The following is a 21,914-nucleotide window of genomic DNA, read 5'->3' as shown; positions in this document are numbered from 1 at the left end:
AACTTCAGGCATTAACTAATTCAGGTTCTGGTCTTATTAAAACAGAATGAGAAGGAAAAACCAGCCAGACAACTCCCTAAGACTATTCTAATGTAAATTAAATCTAGTACTGAGAGGCTGGTTCTTGTAAACACCTGAGGGCTGATTTTTGTACAATAAACACACAGAAAAAAAAAAGGGGGGGGAGGAAAGGAGCCAAAATTAGTAAATATTACTTTTTTTTTTCTAAAAAAAGGTGATTTTATTGAGTTTTAATATACAGCTTTAATATGTTAGGGTAATCATACAAGATCTCTCTTGTGTTCAATTTACACATTACAATAGAGATGTGAGCTAAAATCTTTTGGTTTAATGTACAAAAGGAATCCAATGTTGTCCACTAGCAGCTTTGAACTTGGCAAGAAAGGTTCTAAAGACTTTAAGTGCAGTAACAACCATAGAGGATACAAAATGAATATAAAGACTTTTCGCCAAGGTATATAAACATTTGAAAACAAATGGTGCCTGCTCCACAGGGCAGACAACTAGCAAATTAAAAAAAAGTCACTGACCAATGTTCCAGGGAAGGAGGAGCACCACCCTGTGTAACAGTTCTTATAAAATGGACTAAGAATATCTGTATCATAGAACTTGTACTGATCAGAAAAAAAGGTCTGAAAAGAAACAGTAGGCAAGGAAATGAACAATCAAAAAAATGACATAGTAATATAAAATATTTCCATCACTATTTAAATGCCAAATTAATCAAGCAATAGTAAAAAAAATCCAAAACAAAACAAAAAAAACCAAAAAACCCAAAGCTCTTCTGTTTCAAATAACAGCACTGGTTTTGATTATTTTCAAAGATTTTTTTTAATGAACACACTATATACTTGTTTCTTTCATACAGAGCAATGTGTCCATTTGGTCTGTCACTTCAGTGAAGCTGATAAACAACCAACCCATCACGTCTCACCTTTGATACACTTTAACCCTTTTCTCCCCTTCTGTTTGTTACTCTGGCGCCTTCTCTCCTCAAGTTAAATACTTTTCTTCCTTTTCTTTATACAGTGCAGAGTATATGGGCTTAGGAGGTGGAGAATTTCCTCTACTCCAGTTCACTCTCTGGTTCTGAGTTCAGTGGTGTGCAGTAGTTTGGCTTGTCTGAAGGCACGTACCCAGGGAGACACAGGCACTTGTAGGACCCCTCTGTGTTGATGCACTTGGCATTCTTGCAGAGGGACATCCTGTTGTTCAGCTCGTTGCACTCATTCACATCTGCAAAAAGGAGACATCAAAAGACACATGTGCTTGAGTCTGGTGTGTAGTTAATACTCATTCAGTTCCAGCATTGTTAGGACCAGAACAATCTGCACAAATGCCCTGGGAGCTTTATTTTCAGTTCCGATTGGGTGGAATTCGGTTGGGCCAAAAGCCCTAAAAGATGAATTGGGAAGAGGTGGAAGTTATCATAGGAAATCAATAGGGTATTAAAGGGCCTTAAACTGTTAGATTACCAAGCCCAAATTCAGCCCAGCTGCACAACAAAAGTAAGTAACCACTTACATGTGTTTATCTGATGACTGAAAAGTAACTTTTAAGAAAGAATCTCAAAGTTCTCAGCAGAACATCTGTACTTTACCAATGGAATACTTTAGGAGCTGCTGGTGCTGTCAGCTGAATAGCTGTGAGGACAAACTACCTGCACTCAATGCCACACAGCTTAGGTCTGACATACACAGCAGCTACATCTTTTCTTTCTAAGGAGGCCAGCTTGCCATAAAGCCCTGAAGATTACAAGGCACATGGGCAGCTCCTCCTCACAGAGCTGGGAGATTTCAGCTGTGTGACACAAAGCAAAATGCTAAACAGGTTAGTGCAGACCTTAGACTGAAATAATCACACTGTTTGTACTAGGCTGCTACGTTGAGGGGTGGTTTTGCTTCATCTTCTCACTGACATTTGTTGTTCCCATGTTTAGCTGTTTTAATTGAAGATATAGATGTCTTGGTTAGTGAACATGCAGATTTACTAGTCTGAGAGTGAGAGAAATAGTTGAGTGTGTTGACTGTTGAAGTCTGTGAAAATCAGGGACCAAACTTCTCTAGCTTCACAAACTTCACTATTTCGCTAAATATGCATATTTAGTCAAACACTCTGAATCCACTCTAAAAATCACTCTTCTGCTCTGGATCCAGTTCCATCCTCCTAGCTTACTTGAAGCCTTTGAAAAACATTTGGTCTGTACATTAAAGTCTTGATATAAGTTTAAGCTTAATTCCAAAAATGTGTATCTGTTCACTCCTACTCCCTTAACTGAACACAGCTGTAATGACCAAGATGCACTGAGAAACACAAAGACATTTTTGTAACAATAATTACTAGCCTTTGCAGTAAATAAAACAAAGCTTGGATCTTTAATACAATTCAGGTGATCATCCTTAAATCCTTTGTTCAAGGCCTCCTAAGGGGAAGTGAGTGAGTAAACTGACAGAGTACCAGGAGATAACAGGGGATATAAGAGGTGATATGCTATCCTCACCAACACAGGTCATTTTGGCCATGTCCAGGTGATAACCATCAAAGCAGTCACAGGTGTAGCCCTCCTGGACTCTCACACATCGGCCATTTTCACATCCATTCAGAATACCACATTCCTCTGCTTGTAGCTCCTCAAAGCTGTTCAGGAAACCTGGGAGGAAAAATAATTGCAAACAGGCAGGTTACAAAGCTATTGAATCAGTATACCCAAATATATAGTGGGAGACTGAAATTCTCTCAGAAGTTTACTGGAATGTGACTTGACTTTGCAGAAAATAGGTCAGCTCTAGCAGAGCTGCACCATCTGGAGTTTTAAATGTACCAGAAAAGTGCTGTGATATGTTTCAAGATGGAAACTGAATAACTTGGTTAACTCTTAAGTTTTATTTTGTGTTAAAAATCTGTGATTTTTTATTTTTTTTTTAGAATGGAAACTCTATAATTTCTTTGTTTATTTTTTAAAGGGTAAGTTAGTGTTTTCTAAATAGCACCTTTTATTTCAATTGTTATGTTTATCAGCCTTTAAGGAAACAAATGGCCACGCAATTTTGGAAAGTTTCTTAAAACAGGATTGTAGAAAAATAAGGTGAGTGTGTAGAGGGGTAAGAGATGCATTATAATTTATCCAGAAGAAAACATATTAAAAAAAAATCAATCCTAGCTGCCATAAGGAAAATAAGAAGAAATCAGAGACTGCTTTCCTGTTGTGGTTTTTTGTTAACAGCCCTTTGGCTTGTGCTTCAGTGACTGGTGCCAGTACAAATACCTATAATCTACCAATTCCTCCTTGTCATAATTCTAGATGGTGAGCAGTCAAAGCTCAAAGAGTTGAGCTTTTTTTTTTTCACCTCTTATACAAAGAGTTGTCTTTGTATTCAGTGGTTTGTATAATGCTTTTTGTGCTCCCTGCCTTAGGGCTTTTGTGACAGTTATGCTTTTATATATAAGGAAGAATTTATACTTACAAAATTATTTTACATTTTTAAATGTTCAGAGATTGTCTCTAGGACTGAACTGTTCCTCTAAGTCCTAAGATTTTTTTCACCAGCTTTCTGCTCATGGAGCAGCGATGTAACAGGACTGCAGATGGCAGCCCATCACACCAAACAGACTTCTGTGGAAAAAGCTGAGAATGTTTGACTCATAAGTTTAATAGCACAATGAATAGAGAGGGGAAATTGGAGCTGGAGTGGAATAGAGTAGGATATATCTCCCCATCTGTCCTGTAACTGGTAGTGGCTCCTCCAACAAGCCAGCAACTTATTGAAAAACTGTTTACTGATTCACATCGCAACAGCTGTGATACAGTATTTGCTAAGCTAGCTTGGAATATAAATGTCTCCCTCCCTTATGTTTTTTTCTCTTGTCTTTTATTTACTCCATTTTGTCTTGGTCCTTGAGGCCCTCTTTTCTACTGACCTGCTTTTTTCCTTTCCTATTCTGCCCTTTCCATATCTTCTTCCATTCTGCCATTTCCACTCCACTTCTCTTGACTACCAATACTGTTCCTATCCTGGATTTTCTAGCATGGTGGGCTTCTGAGTGAGGATCAGGCTGGTCAGTTATATGCTGAGTGGCTTCTGAAGACACTGAACACATAATGTGAAGTAAGTACTTGCTGACAGATGTCACATCTCCAGAACATATATCATACACAGGAGGTATACAAGTGCACATTACATGGGAAACATTGCAGGCTTTCTCATGAGCCTTGTAAATCACTTCTCAGTGCAATAGTATTGAGGATATTGAGCACTGTCATGATGTAGGTAACCAAGTTTCATTACTTGCTGGAGACCTCTGGCAGAGCTTGTAGAGAGCTCAGGAGAGACCTTTAAAGTAAAAACCTTTTCTAATTTAGAAAACAGTGCCAAGAAAGGCAAAGGTGTCCTCCCAAATAGACAGGTATTTTTTAAATTAAAAAACCCCCCATAATTTATCAGAAATATAGCTTATATGTAGCATATAGGCATGTGCATAAACTTATGTACACACATATATTCTTTTTTATCTCCCTCTCTCTCTGTCATGAATTCAGTATTTAATTCAATTTAACTAGGTAAAACTAAAATATGTATCATTCACAGCAAGTTCTACTTCACAAAGTATACTCCAGTTCAAAACAGCTCAACAGGACCTGTATTGTAATTCTGAGGTATGTATTTGCTTCTGTAGAAACTGACTGCACAATGACAAATACCGCACTGAAGTACATGGCCCTGCCATGAGATGGGAGGTATTATTGCATTCCTCACACAGCCTGCAGCAGGATTGTGATCCTGAAGTCTCTGATGCCCCATCTGGTTCAGTGATAAGATGGGAGCAAGAGCCATGAGCTCTCAAGCCTCTGTCCTTAAGAGGTTGGAACTAGATGATCTTTAAGGTCCCTTCCCACCATTCTATGGTCTCAGCCGTGGATTCAAAACTTGCCACAATTTATCGTATTTATTTACCACTAAATTTTATACCTTGTTTATACCTTGTGAAATGCTTATTTCCAGATTTACAGTACATTAACATTGCTTTTCCAGTCATTGTTCTGGGTTTTCATGGTGTAATCAGTAGTTTTCAGCTGTGAGACATTTCAGTTACACATCGACACTCAGTAACACTGACTGGGGAGAACAGAGTGGCAACTTGCAGGCCATACATATGTAAAGCATGAGAAATTACCAGCTCCTTCTGATACTTCCACTTTTTTTCTCTGAAACTGTGTTGAAATACTCTGGACCTGTACAGGGTGCCTGATTTTGAGGAAGATGCTGAAATCTGTAAGCATTTATCTCATACAAATGCTAAAAGTGAGCTGGGCCTGACCCAACATAAAGAGCCCTGCTATTCCTCAGGTACAAGCAAGATGCTGTGTGCAATCCCTCACACCCTGCTTGGCAGGCCAGTGCATCCAGCCTCAAGTCCATACATGTGGGTATTCTCTGATCACACTCTGCTGTACGTGTTCTCTGTTGAGCAAGAATGACTTGCATGCTCTCATTTCACCCATACAAGTTCTGCTGGGAAATCATGGAAAGATGAAAAGTTGTTTTTTTAATGCACTCTGGAGAAATCTGTCCCATGCTCCAAAGGAAAATCAATTTGTGAGAAGGAAAATTGGCAAGTCTTTTGACCTTGAGCTGTAAAACTGTTGGTAAACATAAATTTAGTACACTTGGCACAAACTTTTTCACTAGATTAAAAATGAATTGTACCCTGAGCCCAACTAAACTCTCACACAAACCTGGCTCTTGAACTGGAACACCTGACTGAAAGCTAGTGTTGTAGGAATAACTAAAGCATAAATAGGCCACGCTACCCAGAAGCAAAGAGAAGAATGAAACTGGCTACCGGGAAAAAAAACTGAAGTAAAAATCTCATTTCAAGTCTTTTACATAACAGAGACTCTTGCTTACGGTCTTCAACGAAGTATGGATTGGTTTCTGGAGTGTAGTGCTCCTCAAAGTCAACCAAAGCATCCTGTCCATATGGCCGGCGAGATCCTGGAACGGGAATGTTGCACAGCTGGGCGTAATCCTCTGAGGGGGGGAAGAAAATAAGATACAAAAGTAAACACACTTGTAGCACAGGCTGCATTACATTAGTCCCAGTGAGCTGTGGTTCATGTTTGCTGGAAATAAACTTTTCTTCCTAGAAACACCATAAATCTGCAGAAAAGAAAATTTCCAGAAAGCATTCTCTCTTCAAGAAGGATGTCATTAAAATGTTAATGAGCCAAATATATACTATTAAGTCATAATAGGGATAACACCAGGGATAGATTTGAGTCAATAACTGTACAAAAAGTTATAGGTCAGGTTCTTCTGCTCTGCATGAGAAACAAGAGCTGAGGGATGCTGTGTATCCCACTGCTGATGCCCTTCTCTCCAGGGCTGTCTCTGTTTATACTCCTCATTCTGTGGAACAAAGGCTACCCCAGACCATCATGGCTGCTAGCAGGAGCCTCCCCAAGGGAAGTAAATTGGGGCAGGTACAGCCAATATTTCTAGCACTATCAGCCAAGCTGCAGAAATCAGAGTGAAAATATTTCTAGAATAGCCCACACTTATCTACAAACTGTATCTTAAACCCACAGCATTAAAAGTGTGAGTGCTGTTCAAAGTCTCCTTGGCTGAGAAGCTCAGAGCATGGGGAAACATACAGAAGAAAGAGTTACATCTGATTCTGTGCCTCTCTCTAAAAGCTGAGCAACACAAGGTAAGACCAAAGCAACTTTTTATTTTAGGTGTCAGAGTCCATGTTTGAAATGCTTAAGCAGAGTTTGATTCTTATAAATCAAATAAAAATTGTGTCAACTCTGTTTCTACTACCCTTTACTAAAATGCAAACAATGGAATTTATTTGAAAACAGAAATATTGTTAAAATAGAGCAACCCAGGTGCTCCCTTACTGTTGCTACAGTCTATTCAGCTTCTGGTTCTGTGAAGATTGCCTGGTGTTCTGAGAATCAGGCAGAGAAAGGACGGGAAAGAAAAACCACCAAAAGAGAGGGAGGAAAAAAAGCCCTAAGCAGATACAGAATCCAAGAATTGCAGATGGTTGCAGAGCCAGAAACCTCATGCTGTGTAGAACTGTCCCAGACAGCAAATAGTTGGATAAGTCCAGACTGCCTCTAGACAGTACAGAGCACAGCCCTACTTGCTGTCCAGCACTGTAATTTTATTTTTACAGGTAGTATCTCCTCCACCTGGAATGATTTTATTTTGTACTGAAAACACCGAAGTGTTCAAATAGTCTGTTTGAATTCTGTGGTCAACAACTTGGCCCTTTGAGAGCACAAGACAGAGCAGTACAGGCAAAGCTTGTCTGTGCACACCCAGAGCTGCCATGGCTGGCAGTCCAAGTCTGCAGCATGAACTCCCCAGAGAACTGAAAAATCATTGTAAATCCCACCACATTCTGCTGCAGGAGCAAAGTGGTTTCCTTTGAGGTATGTCCTCCAGAATATATTTATATACAGTAATAATTTCCAAACACCACTTTCCTCCCCCAGAGAACAAAGTACACTGCCCAAGAGCAACACCCCAGGGCACAGGAAGCAAAGCCAGCATGGCAAAATAAACAACATATAGCAAAGGTTGCTTACATCCCTGACTGCACAGCTTCTCACTGAGATACTGTGACAATGAGCACAGTTTTAAGAGTTGTCATAGGACCAGAAACACCTCATTCTTTCTTCCCCACATCTAACCCCAGATTAACCTTCATGCATGGGGACAAGTTATCATCTCAGAATGATCCCTTCATTCATACGGAATGGACACACAGGAAAGCTATGCAGAATAGTAAAAGCACTTTCTCACAGATGCCCACAAATGTTCTTGGCAAAGGAAATCTATGTTCTACACAAAGTACTAATTCATCTGGCTTGTGTGGAAGAAACCACCACATAAAAACAGTCAGTGAAAGGCAAAGGGACAAGACAAGCAGCTCTTAGGGATCACTGCCTGTTCCAGATGGATGTGATCTGATGGGAAGGGCTGAGCAGAACCTGTATACTGGCTTCCCAGATTACTCAGGGCTAAGTTTGCCATTAGTGATACTGGTAGTTATAAACAACGTTTTAGTTCTGAAGAAAGCATTTGGGACTTTTGAAAATCCATAGAGCTGGAGGTCTCATGTACATGAGAGTTGTGTAGTTTGATGATTGCGCAAGACTATTTTATATTGCATGTCTGCCAATGCAAAGATGTTCAACATCTAAGGAAGAATTAAGAAATGTTGACAACAGAAACTTGTTTCCTGCCCCACTGGTCCCTCAAAACTCAAGTTCTGAATGTCTGCATTTTTAGGTCTTATACCTGTAATACTCTCTTAATACTGCATGTTCTGTTGATCTGTCCAAGTAGTGTAGACTAAATGTCTTGTCTTTTAAATGGTGTTGTTCAGTCAACTAGGTGCTCAGGCAATAAACCCAAAGGGAGCAATAGCAACTCACCTAAGAAACCAACAGTAGAAATTCCGGACCAATAACAATGGTAAGTTATCTATTCCACCTTTCTCAGGTTGTCTTTTTTTTTTTCTTTTTTTTTTTCCATTTTTTTTTTCCCAGGGGAAAAAAAGGTGTGCAGAGAGGAGAGTACAAAGACTGAAAGGTATACAGGTGGCCACATTCTGGAAAGGTCATGAGAACTGGTGTTTTGAAATAAGGCAGACTTGAGACTTGGATCCCTGACAGAAATGAACCCATCAGAGTGCCCCTGTGGAGGATAGAACAAGTTACAGCAATGACACTTTCTGTTATTTTAAACTTTTCCCCTTGTTATGCTATGTCCCTACAGTTCAAACTAAAAATAATGCATTTGTGGTCACTGTGATGTATGTTGGTCACAGTTTCCCAGGGGAGGGAACTACATGAACAGAGTGCTGTAAGATTGTGGGTGAAAGCATGACTGGTGCACAGAAACTTGCAGGCAAGTATTCAAATGGGAGAACAGCATGACATTGCCCTAGGGAAATGACAACAGGAGACTGAGATCAAGAAGGAGGTAAGGGGGCAGAGACCAAGACAGAACATGTAACTATCCCTGAATGACAGAAGCATTTTAGTTGTCACAGAAATTATTGCTCACTTTGAAACAAATCTTTCAAGTAAAGTTGAAAGAAAATACTCTATAATTCACAATGAATGAAGAAATCTTTTTATATAGGGGTTTATTTTTTCTGTTCACTCATCTCTTGGCTGTGATCAAGGACAATATAATTACAATTCAAGAGAAAAAAAAATCTCTTTTTTTTTTTTATATAGCTTAGTCTACATTGGTCCATGTGTCTCTAAGTTTTCCTCATAACTTGCAAATGAAGCATAGAGACAGCTTGTTGTATAAATTAGGGTGGCTATTATCAAAGGAAGCTGATGTATGCTTCCAAAAATGTAAAGGACATTTCTAAAGTCAGAAGTATTGCCTATTAAACAAGTGTTAGGGGATTACATCTGGACACACATGTGTACTGGCACAGATGTCAGCTGTAATTGGTGATGAAAGCTTGGCTGACAGAGATGACACAATATAAACTGTATGGACCGAGTGGCTTTTAGGTGCTTGTTAGCCAAAATGCAGCTGTGGAAATGTGCATCCAATTTGCATATAGAGTTGTAGCTGAGCAAGCTCTTGTGAGTCTTACTTGTACCCAGAAGCCTAAAATTCCTAATGTCAGAAGCATTATTCCATATTTCATGTATTTAAAGCAAAATATTAGATAAAAAGCTTTTCCTGACACAACCATGAAACAACTACACCACAGCCAGTCCAGCTCCTGCCCATAAAGAAAGCTTTACTTCTGTTCCAGTTGCTCAGAATTGTCACCATCACACACAGAAGAAGCCAAGACTAAGAAACCAAACCAGATCCTTCAAGTTATTTAAGAACACAACAGTTTCAGCAAAGGTTCGGGGCATCAATCTAAATTGGTTAAATTTCTGCTGTCTCATGACACTGCATCATATGAGAACTAAAGCTAATGGTATTTCTGCTCTATATTTAGATGTGCTATTTGACAATTTTGAAAACTTCATTGATGCTGCCCATGGATAAATGCTAAGGTTTGCAGTGAACAGCATTGATATCTATTCTACAGCACAAAAAAAAGGTAAAGGTGTCAGTCTTAAAGGCTATTTTTTATTAGTTAAGAAGGATGTTTATATCCTCTCATGAACACACTCTAAATAAAATACCTGAAAAAGATTCACAGTGGATGTAAAGCTCTTGCTAAGCTGAAATAATTACCATATTGATTGTCTCAAAACCTCTTGGTAGTGACCTTTTGTTCCACTACTAATGCTGCTCAAGTTTCCTAAAATGATCTTGCCATTCCTTCTCATGGAAAGGCCATGCCTTTCCATGAGAAAGAACCTTTAGCCAAAGCTACTCTGCACGTCTCTCCTAACCTTCAGAAAATGCACTGAAACTCTTCATCAACAGAAATTAAATCAGCGAAAAAACTGCACAACCAAACACAAGAATTTGAATATTCAAGGTCCAATCACTGCAATATTTTAAGCCCAGAGGACAGAATCCATTTGACCAGAGTCTTTACCACAAAGGAAGGAGCCACAATGCCATCCTAAATGGAAAGATGAACAATGATCTACAGAAATGAATCCAGTGCCTCCCTGCTGATCTTTACCACCCCAAAAGAAGAGAGATGAAAACTCATCCTTTACACACATTGGTTCTTCCCTGTACTTCCACATCTTCATGAGTGACACTAGCCAGAACTTTAAGGGAACACTATGTTCTCATAATATGGAAGCTCAGCCCAGAACTTACTCAGTGTTTACAAAGGATACACAGAGTTCCTTTGCAACAAAAATGCAATCCAAACAATCTGTTCTGCCAGAAATGGGCAGAATTCAATTCCATGTAGGCATCTCTGAAAGTCTGCATCTGAATTAGTTGTTCATTGTCCATTTTAATCCACGGAAAGAGAGAAAGACCTCTAGGACAGCATCTCATTGTAAAGCATATGTCTAGAACAGATCAGGGGAATATATTGCTCAGGGTGCTGATTTATCTTTCCTGATGGAAGGAAAAACTGGCAGCACTGATATGGTTTTCTGCATAAAAACCACAACAGGAAATTGTCCAAGATAAATCCTACACTATAGAACAGCCCAGGTGATCCACATTACCCACTACTCTCAGTGTTCTCCCAGCATGGGCTTTGCAAATGGTAAGGTGGAGATAAAGAGAAACATCAAATACAATATGAAGAGCAGTTCTTTATGTGACTTCTAATCCCACAGAATACCTGAAACATCTACTGACTGGAAATCTACCATTGTCTTTTCTGCAGATCTTCTAAACATAAAGTGGTTCCATAAAACCCCACAAAGTAATAGAATTCAAAACTTAAAGAGTAGAAAAATTATTTCTAAGGGTACACAAATAAGCAGGCTGATAAACAGAATGCTGGTGCCTCTTCCAGGTGCTTTAGAATGTGTTCATGACATTATCTTAGTACTCACACCAACAAAAAGTCTAGGTTACAGATGTAGTAATGTACCCCCACTTTCAATAGTTATTAAAACATCTGCTAAAGCTAGAGAGTCCCAGACCTACCCCAATTTTCTAATTTTTGTCAACTGGTCAATTTCTACAGATTGCCAATGACAAACCCAAAATACACAGAAGTGTTTTAAGAATAACTACTAAACTTCCATTACTGTTCTTTGGGCGAACACAGATTGACACTGTGAGCTCAGAGAGAATACACTTCAGTAGTCAACATTTTGGTATTGATGAAATCTGTGAAAGTCTTTATCTGCAATGATGATATACCAAGATAATTGAAATAATTAATTATAAGATAATTGAATGTAATTGAAAACAACTTCTTCTCTTGTTTGTACAAGTCAGATGTACTCAACCATAGCACTACAGCTCATGCTGCCAGTATTTTGACCAGGACTTTGAACCCATATTTTGAGTTTGTTCTTAATGTTGTCACCAAAATACTTATCAGTCTTACTATTGTTAAGATGTTGCTGTTGATATTTGTTGCAATATCAAAAAAACCTACTTATTTTTGTCTCAGTCTCTGAATGTTTGGAGTGGAATTTGTTTAATTAAGCACTGATTATTAGTTTTTAGAAACAGTAGTAACCATGTAAGTTCTGTTTTCAGGCTGATATTAAGATTCTATTTCTTTTTGCTTAATATGGATAAATTCTTACAAGAGTGCTCTATCTTCTCACTGGTTTTATCCTGGATCCTACTCAAACAGCATATCTAAATCTTCTCATGAAAAAATGGAAGCACTTTAAAGACAAGTTGGGTTACAAAAGCTAGAGCTTATTTTTTAATAAAGCATTAATATCTTTAGAAGGGACTTGCAAAAGTATCACTTATGGTGATAGGCCTGTATTTCCTTCTTTCTAAGGGTGGTGACTAGATCTTCAAATACAATGGAACTATAAACAAGGTGAAAGGTAACCACAGATCTGTACTATGATCCAACTCCTTTCATGGTGGAAGTCTTGTGGTAATAATGCTTTTCACATCGGCAGGTCTTCTTTAACATGTGTTAAAAATCTTCAGAAAGCCCTTAACTAGGGAAAGAAGCAAACACCTTCAGTAGTAAACCCAGCCAACACAATACCTAAGTATTTAAAAATGGAGAAATTCCAGGTTCCCCAGCCAGGACCCGAACCTGTGACCTGATGGCCTGGAGGTGTGAAAGCATTGTCCTGAGCCAATGATATCACTGTAAGGGCTACGGACTGAAGACATGTCAAATGAATCATTTGTTCAGTTCAGTCAGCTTCAAATTTTTCTTGGTAAATGTTCCTGAACACAGAGAAAGGCTTCCAGGTTTCTGTGTGGGTGAATGCACATGTGTGTGAGGACAAATGAGCACATACCATCTCCACTAAAAAAATGAGAGCTTGCATGTTTGTTCTGACATATTAAACATTAACTATGCTTTTATTTTTAGCTATTTTCCAATCTATAGGGATAACTTAAAGTATTTGGGATCAAAGGTATGCCTCAGTTTCAGTTAAAGCAGATACTTCTCAATGCAAATGAAACCACATAAAAGTTATCTTGTGTCTGGAGGGAGAAAGATTTTATTACCCAACATAATGTTCTTCAGCTTTGACTAAGGGTCATCCAACTGATGTTTAGGATGGTATCCATTGGGAACCTCCATGTAATTTTTAAAATTAATTTCTCAATTTCCTTCATAAGCTATTGGGGATTTGCACCCCACTGTTGGCACAGAATCCAGAATCCTGTGTTCCTAATGATCAAAATACATCTAGTATTTTCAGACTGAAATAGTTCCAATTTTTTTCCTGCACTTTTGTTTAAATTAAAAGCTTCTGGGAGTCCTCCATGATTGTGCTCTAGAGGAGAGTCTTAGAATTTGCAGTCTTTGTTCTGCAGCTATGTTTGAAATTTTTCATCTTCCCTTGTGAGGCAGGTTCTCTTTGCCTGACCATGTTGGTGGTCCTTATCTCTTTCTTTTCAAATCTATTCTGCTTTAAATGTAACTAGCTCGAAATCTCCAGAGGTATAATCTTATACCTAATTTAACTCTCTCTAACAGCAACAGTTTTTCTTTGCTCCCTCAGGATTACATGACACAGATGGGTCACTTTCACCATGTGCTGAACTCTCTAAGAAGAAAAACTCCTATAATCTGCTCAATCTTTCCACTTGAGGAGTTCCAGGCCATAGCAACGATTCTTGCTATTAGCTGTTGCTCTATATTTGTCTTTCAAATACAGGGCAACATTACATTTCTTTCCACTGCATTTGTTATTCTATCAGGTATAGTAATTTGATGTCCTCATGTAAGATTTGTTCTGACAAAGACATTTCAAAGATTTCCAAATCTTATAAATCAAGCTGCTGTCATGCCCTGTTTTTCTTCTTCAGTCTCTTCCTGGGGTAAGCATCAGCCAGCAGTTACTCCAGCCAACATCATCAAAATCAGATGCTTTTTTTTCAGTTGCTGCATTTCCAAAGCAAACTCAAACAAGTAAAGATATCTAAGAACAGGTTCAGGGACCTTGCAAGTAAATTATAAAAGCATACAACCCAAGCAGACAGAAACAGCCACATTAATGCTGCACTGAGCCTCTCTATGTAGTTTTTTAATTCCTGGGTTTTTCCTACAAGTAAAACATGTATTGCTTTAGCCACAACACTACCATTAGAGTAACAAAGGCCCAAGTGAAAATCCAGGAATGTGCACAATAAAATGCTTTACCAGTGCAGGTTGGTATTCCTACATGGTAAGGTATGTCACTGAAAGACACATTTATAGTAAGAAAGCTGCATCCAAACTAAGCCTTGGAACAGTTTATACAGGGGGGGAAGAAGTTTGTATTGTACCACCAGACTGTGTAACCAGGGCTGATGTATCTCAGGCAAAGCATGACATCTACCTATGCTGCTTCCACTAGCCCCTCCTCCAGAACCCAGAAATAAATCTGTGTGGCAAAGACATGTCTCTCTGTATCCATTCAGCTTTTGTAGTCACCACAAGTAACACCTTCTACCTGACATATCACGGAAGAGTATCTGATTTCCAAACATGTAAACAAAGTACAATCTTTTAAAAATACAACAGCCAGCTTTCTTTTTAACACTAAACTATTGTATTTGCTGGGATGCCCCGATGAAGGCAGGAATGATGCATCTGACTCCATGTTCTCAGAAGGGTGATTTATTACTTTATTATACTATATTTAATTAAAGAATTCTATACTATACTATACTAAAGAATACAGAAAAGATACTTACTGAATGCTAAACAGATAATAATGAAAATTTGTGACTCGTGGAAAAATCTTTCCAGAGTTTTGACACAGTTTGGCCCTAATTGGCCAATGAGTCATAACAACTTGCACCAGAATCCAATGAAATAATATCACCTGTGGAACAATCTCCAAACACATTCCAGATGAGCACAACACAGGAGAAGCAAATGAGATAAGAATTGTTTTCCTTTTCTCTGAGGCCTCTCAGCTTCCCAGGAGAAAAATCCTGGGTGAAAGGATATTTTCAGAGAATGTGAATGCCACACTAAACTATATTCCCTGGAAATTCTTCAGTCCTTATTGGTAACCCATTTCTCTTAACTAGAGGGGCTGGGGTTTTTTGTTCTTTCTCATGTTACTGGTGCAGGTACAAATGCAAGGTATGAAAGCACTGGAGTGCTCCAAGCACTGGAGTGTTTCAAGCACTGCTGGAGCAGTGCTGTGTGTGTTCCTTACCTGACTCCTTCATGGGACACAGGGCACACTGCATGCCCCAGGCCTCCCCGTACAGGCAGCAGCACTCCGTGTACGTTGTCTGCTTTCCAACCAGCGGGCGACTACAGACAAAATCGTCACTTAGGTGCTGCCAGCAAAGGTCCTGGTAGACCTCAGCTTCTTCAGTTTGTTCTGATGGAGAAGACAGGATTAGGTCATTGTCACATCGCTGTTATTTAAATAAGACGCTGGTATAATGATAAAATTTGTAAATTTAAATTAGAAAATTAACTTAGCTTTACAGACTTTGCTGAATACAAATTTAAGCTTAGAAGTCATGACTTTTTTTAAGGTCATGAGGTGGCTCATCCTTTGAATGTTCAGCTTTGGAAAAATCTTAAAATGTCCTGAGTTGTCACATTAGGCCAATTTAAAAGCACATTGTGTTGCATATCCAAAAACCAGATCTTTCTAAATCATAGTCATTGCTGAACATTTAACAGGAATTCAGCTCGGCTCCCATGGAAGTTAACAGAGCTTGACAAAAAACAGCACTGGGAGAGAGGTGAATGTTTGGGGAACTCCATGTACACAATAGATCTTTAAAAGTTGTTATTTTGCTTTTCTTATATTGCAATCAATGCATCTGAAAGAACTGTTACAACTAGGGCAGAGCTCAACAAAAATTTTGCATGGTCTCCCTGGGAGACTGGACAAATACTTGGAAGACAGAGTCCCATTAACTAAACAGACAAACTACATCAGTCTCAGGAAATCCCCTGAGCTGAAAATAGCTGGAGGCTGAGAGAGTGCTGGGGAGGGTGAAGAGAAGTATTGTTTATCTGCCCTCCTGGTCTCCAATCATCCACTTACAGCTATTGTTAAAGACAGAACACTGCTGTGAACTACTGTCACATTCTTACGAACATTAACAAAAATCTGAATTTTTGTCCAGGCTGGAATATTTCAGAGGCATAATAGTTTTGACACAGATCTCAGAAGAAACCATTCCCAGTCCCAGCAAGTTCTGATCACTGCTGATCAGGAGAGGAACTGTAAACTTAATCTTCCTCTTGGAATGTAAAAACCTCAGAACAGTTTTGTGAAGACATCTGCAAGGTTTTGATTTTGTTCCAACACAGAGTGAAAAATAAGTGTTGTCACAAAGCAAGGTTCTGTTTTGTCTGTGTATATCCATTTACCGCATTTTTACATTATGCATGGCTGAGTACAGAACCTAAACCTCACTCAAGAGCAAAACGGAGTTCTGAAAGCATGAAGGTGATCACAGCTTAGATACCTATTCTACTAAGAGCTTGGCAGAATATGCAGTGAAAAGCAGCAGTGGCTCTCTACAACTGACTCCAAATTCTGCTGGCAGCAAAAGAACCAGCCTGCCCCCTCCCCCTGTGCATGAGGGGGACATTGCCAGTAGCAACACAAGGCTTGAGTGCTCTGTGCTGGCTGAGATGTTCACTGCTGTGTCAGCCGAATGTCTCATGACAGAAGACCCTCTGGGCTCTTGCATTCTCTTCACATCCTAGATGAACCCAAAGGACAACCCTACTCTTGGTTTGTTTAACTGAAGACTGAACAATAGAAATGCTGTGGTTCTTTCACATTTTAACGCAACAGGGTGACCACATTACTCCTCAAAATCTCAGCCTTACAATTTGGAGTGACTAAAGCAGGCATTCAGTCTGTATTCCCATTTCCTTTTACAGAAGCATCTCAGAAAAATTCACTGCAAGTTGCAGGAACCAGAGGTCTGGATTTATGGCTATACAGTGCCAGCATTAAATCAAACCCATTGTAACACTTCTGTTGAAGACATGAATGGCATAGACAAAGCTGTGCAGATGGCATAATGCTCTGGATTTCTGAGAGGTTTCCAAGAATCTCATAATACCTAACTTTTTTTTTCTGAAATAAGTGTCTATTGAAATTAAAAGCACACACAAAAATGTTACTTCAACACTGATGCTGAAGCCCACAGCTTGAAACTGTGAGCTCAGTGTACCTTCACAGTTAATCAATTGAAAGCACACATACAATTTTAGCTATTTCCTCCTATATCCTGTCATTCCTGTTTTTATTTTACTTTGGTAGAACTGAATCTCGAGACTTAGCCTGCAGCCAAACCCCAGCCTTACTGAGACAGCAAGCAGGCTGTGCCTCATTACCTACAAGGCTGGACAAGGCAGACGCAGAGCTGGTGAACTGGCTGAAGACTCCTCAGCCCGAGCCTAATCTCACAATACTTCCAGCAATGTCCTGTCTGTATGGGCAAAGTGGAGCACTGTGGAGTCCTACATCACGGTGCCTTCTGGATCAACAGACGACGGTCCAAGCATTGCCTTCCAAAATCCTCCAGAAGAGCAGGCTCATCCAAGGGTGACCCAGCCTAAGCTTAGACTTTGGGTCTGTAGCCATGTCAGCACCACCTCGTAGAGGTGCACTCACTTCAGTAATATGTATAATGGATCATACCACTTGAATCTGCTGGTCTGATGCATCGCTTTTCTGTTGCGTCCAAAACCATTGGGTGTGTACAGAAACAGTTGTAAGATCCTTCTGTGTTAATGCACTGGCCATCAATACAGCTGTGTGGGTCCTGACATTCATCCGTGTCTTTAAAATGGAAGGAAATGTATCAAGGAAAGCCAGCACAAAGTATTTGCATTGTGTTAATCTATGTTTCTATTTTCCTACATTAGGAGCAGACTTCCCTGCATGCCTTCAGTAAATTACCACAAATACCCATTGCTGGCAAAAAAATCCTGCCTGTGCCCACGGAGAAGGACAGACATCTGAAGGATGCTCACCTCTGATCCTCAAGTCTTAGGGAGTTAGTACAGAGAAGAACTTGGGAGGACAAAGAGGGTTGTTGTAGGGGCTGCAGTGCCAGGAATACCCTGCACTCAGTATAGCTGCTACTGCTTCCCACATTCCTCTCCCTTTAGGACAATACCAGCAGGCAGGTAGGCATACTCTTAGTGATTTCTTGTGAGCTTGTCAGAAGAAGAGATCACCTTACCTAGCCATGGTAGTTATTTTTCTTAGTTTGTCTTGGAAAGCAAAAGCCGAAATTTAGCTCAAAGGGAAGAGCAGGCCACTTCAGATAAATTACATGTAGTCAGCTAAAATTCCACCCTTTGTAAAGAATAATCATAGAATCCCAAGGTAAAAAGCTCCCTTATTGCAGTTGCAAAAATTGCTTCCTTTCATTATGCTATTCTGCACATTATACATGGTTCTCTGCTTACAAAGCAAAAGCCAGGGTCATGGTCATAAGTAATTTTCAGTTGAATACCAGAACCAAAAGAGTACAAGGTTGTGCAGGCTAAAATGGGCTTATCAATGACCTCAACTGTAATTTCACATTGCATATTAACTCCATGGGGAAAATAGCTGTCCTTGAAGCAAAAAAGAAGTCTGCCTTAATTTGATTTAATATAGTAAACCCAAAACACTTACCAAATGAAAGGTGAGCTTCAACATACAGGCTTTCACTGCTCACCTCATCCACAAAGAACAGAAGGCTAAACTGCCCCTTGGCAGAGTGAAGCAGCAGCGTGCATGTGAGGAGGGAGCTCCCTCTGATCACTTTGTGTTGCCTGCATTAAGGCTGGCACCAGTTCTTGACTGTGCACTCAAAGGAGCACAAAAGGCTGTTCTGGAGATGAAAACTCCTGGGAGTAATTTGCTGAAAAAGGAGGCAAATAAAGCAAACCCTGCTCTACATGCCACAGCCATGTCATCCAGAATTGCTGCTCAGCCAAGCAGAAGGAAGGGAAATGACCCAATGCATCTTACAAAACTGCTACAGGAGTCTAGAGGCCCAGTGTTTCTCCCCTTACTGGAAATGCCACAGTTGTGATGGGAATCCTGCTGCAGGAGTCTGCTTGTTTTGCCCATCTGCATACTATTATAGTGACAAGACCACTTTAAATAAACTTACCAAAGCACTGGAGCTTAACAGGGTCATAGTATGTGCCTTGTTTGCAGTAGCACTCATAACCTGGCTGTGTATTCAAACAGAAGCCGTTTTTACAGATTTCTTGGCCAAAGAGTTGGCATTCATCAGCATCTGGGGAGAAAACATAAATGCTGTGTTACCACTGTTATTATGATGCCATGTAGACAAGCAAGATGGAATAAATCCTATACACTTCTCTGTTCAAGCAAACTTCAATTTAAACAGAAAATCCCAGGAACACAGATATCCACAGAAAAAAAACCCTCAGACAACTGGTGTGGAAGAGGCAATGTAGCCAGAATGGAAATGGAAAAATTGGGTGGACCCTTACTTTCCCTTGTCAGAATTAAGTCCTGTGGCACAGAGAGACTGGAATAATCTGCAGTTTCCCTTTTGGTCCTTTGGTATCACATTGCTCCTAACTCCAAGCAAAACAGATGAACAATATAGCCTGTATTTTCCCACATAATTTGCTTTACTGAAGGTGCTCCTACCATGGATGTAATTTAAGCACACCATCTGGCTACCAAACCAACTAATCTTCTTGCATAGAGTTTGGTGACTCTGCTGTGCACAGTAGGAAATCTTCCTATCTGCACTGCTCATGGCTTTGCTGCTCAAAGCACAACTTGAGTGCAGCCTTCCCCCTCACAGGGCCAATTGTGTCTGTGGCTGAACACTGGGTGGCAATCACTACAGAACTAGTGATGGCTGAAAAAGAGAATCTACCATGCTTTCAAATGAGGCTAAACGTGTTCAGGGAGGTTCCATGGAAAATATATGCCAGCTCATATATTGCTTTTCACAGTTGTACACATTTTTTCCCAGTCTTTATTTATGTATTTGTTACTGTTGGAATTCCATTCACTTCCTTTTTTCCAGTCTACCTTTCATTTGCTACTTAGAGCCAATCTGCTGAAGCAAGGTTTGCAGTGAAAATGGCAATAAAAGGCACAACTTAAAGTAGGTCATTCTTCTCTCAATACTAATTGTTTTAATCCACTGTCTTCCATATATTTACTCCCCGTTTATATTCTGGGGCACCACAGATTTTATCCCAAAGCTATCATTCCCAGCTGTACAGTAGCTTGAAAGGGACATTATTCAAATGTTTCCTAGTCTCCAGAAGAACTGAAAGATGTAGAAAACGATTTATTTTTACATCCACTCTTCCAGCCACTAAGTGGCTACAAACATTAAATATTTTGACTGCAGCAAGAATAATGCAAAGATTAATAAAAAACGTCGTGTTCACATCTGTGGTTTTCCTGTGGAACACGGATTTGTGTCTGGAGAAAAATGGGAAAGCCTGGAAGCAAAACCAAAGAAGGCTACCAGGCTATTCACTTCTGACAGATAATTCCAATAGCAAAACAGGAAATCCTCCTACAAGCAGAAGCTTGTGGACAAGAGCAACAGTAAAATTTAAGTTAGTGTAACAGAGAAAGATCACATTACAAAAAGAGCACATTAGTAAAAGTTATTTATCTGTTTAGTGTTTGTCCTTTGTGCCATTCCTACGGTTTTATAACATAAATTTACTGAAAAGGGAAAAAGTCATATTATGACAGGAATTTGTGGAAGATATTTCCAGGTGGACTATTTCAGTATTTATTCAGTATACATTATTCAGTATACATTTCAGTATTTATAGCAGCTAGAGATATTACCAACCCTGAGGTAGCACAAGAACAACACAGATTTTATTTGAGACTAATTTGGATATGCTGCACACACAGCAAGTTCCAAATCCTCATTGTGAATATACACAGAAATCTTAGATCTCTAAAGATAAACAACCCCCTTAAACAACACCTCAACAAAAATACTCTCAAAGACTTTAAGATGAGTTCTGTGACAATCTTAAAAATTATTAATATTGATGGCTACTTCTCAAAACTGAAAAGAAATTTTGCTGATTTCACTTTTCCTTCTTTGTGATGCCAGCTCCCTCTCAACTTCTATCACTCTGATTTCTTTACTACCACTGGACTACCACCAGTAATTATTCTATGAAGGTCTGTAATGAAAATATCGTTCCTGAATTTCTCTTCAGTTTTAATACTCATTCGCCCTTGCAGGCCAAATGTTCAACAGAACTCTTTCCTCTCTTCCAGCTCCCCACACATATACTTACAAATTTAAGCTGGCATTGTATTCCATATGTAAATAAGTATCTGTGGTTTGTGGTCACAGCACCTATTCTCACAGCATATAGCACTTAGTAGAAATTAAACCAGAATATGACAGAGACTGTGTAATTAACATTCTAAACAACCCGTAGAATGATTTTCAGCAATATTTTGTACTATAAACTGTTTTTATCACCTAATAAAATTTGAATTAGTATGCTTACATTCCTGGCTCACATTTCTAGTCAATCAACTACCAGCACTTCTGAAATAATTAAACTTAATACAAGTCAGTACTGACCCTTGTAATTCTGAGCAAGAAGCCCGTAAGATGATTCTCCAGAGGGAATGAAACCTTTTCCTTCAGGACACAAGTCAGTAAATTCAGCTGGGAAAGAAAGAAAAAAAATTATGTTGTTAAGAAGAAGGTATTCATTCACATATGTAGTGTTACATGTATTTCAGGGTACTTTGAGATATTAGCCTTGTTTACATCTATCAGGCAATCATACACACCTTTAGTTTAATGAGGGATGTTAAATGCCACAGCCTGATTGCCCCTGCT

The 21,914-nt window shown here is 39.3% G+C and overlaps 1 protein-coding gene across 8 annotated transcripts in view; it reads right to left on the bottom strand.

The window, feature by feature from the left end:
* Positions 1–227: 227 nt before the first annotated feature.
* Positions 228–21,914, bottom strand: part of LTBP1 (latent transforming growth factor beta binding protein 1) — a 188,828-nt gene continuing 167,141 nt past the window's right edge. For 7 of the 8 annotated variants that reach the window (XM_074537316.1, XM_074537319.1, XM_074537315.1 and 4 more), the window contains 7 exons: positions 21,651–21,737; positions 19,200–19,328; positions 17,729–17,869; positions 15,260–15,430; positions 5,928–6,050; positions 2,522–2,671; positions 228–1,257 (listed from right to left, as the gene is read on the bottom strand). In XM_074537316.1, coding sequence (XP_074393417.1) covers positions 1,088–1,257; positions 2,522–2,671; positions 5,928–6,050; positions 15,260–15,430; positions 17,729–17,869; positions 19,200–19,328; positions 21,651–21,737 — 971 coding nt within the window. In that variant the 3' untranslated portion in view covers positions 228–1,087. The remainder of the gene's footprint in view (positions 1,258–2,521; positions 2,672–5,927; positions 6,051–15,259; positions 15,431–17,728; positions 17,870–19,199; positions 19,329–21,650; positions 21,738–21,914) is intronic. The other variant, XM_074537317.1, reaches the window with a different exon arrangement.

This window comes from Zonotrichia albicollis, chromosome 3 (genome assembly GCF_047830755.1).
Source record: "Zonotrichia albicollis isolate bZonAlb1 chromosome 3, bZonAlb1.hap1, whole genome shotgun sequence".
Classification (NCBI taxonomy): domain Eukaryota; kingdom Metazoa; phylum Chordata; class Aves; order Passeriformes; family Passerellidae; genus Zonotrichia; species Zonotrichia albicollis.
Note: the sequence above shows the minus strand (reverse complement) of the source record. Positions and strands in the feature narration are given on the sequence as shown.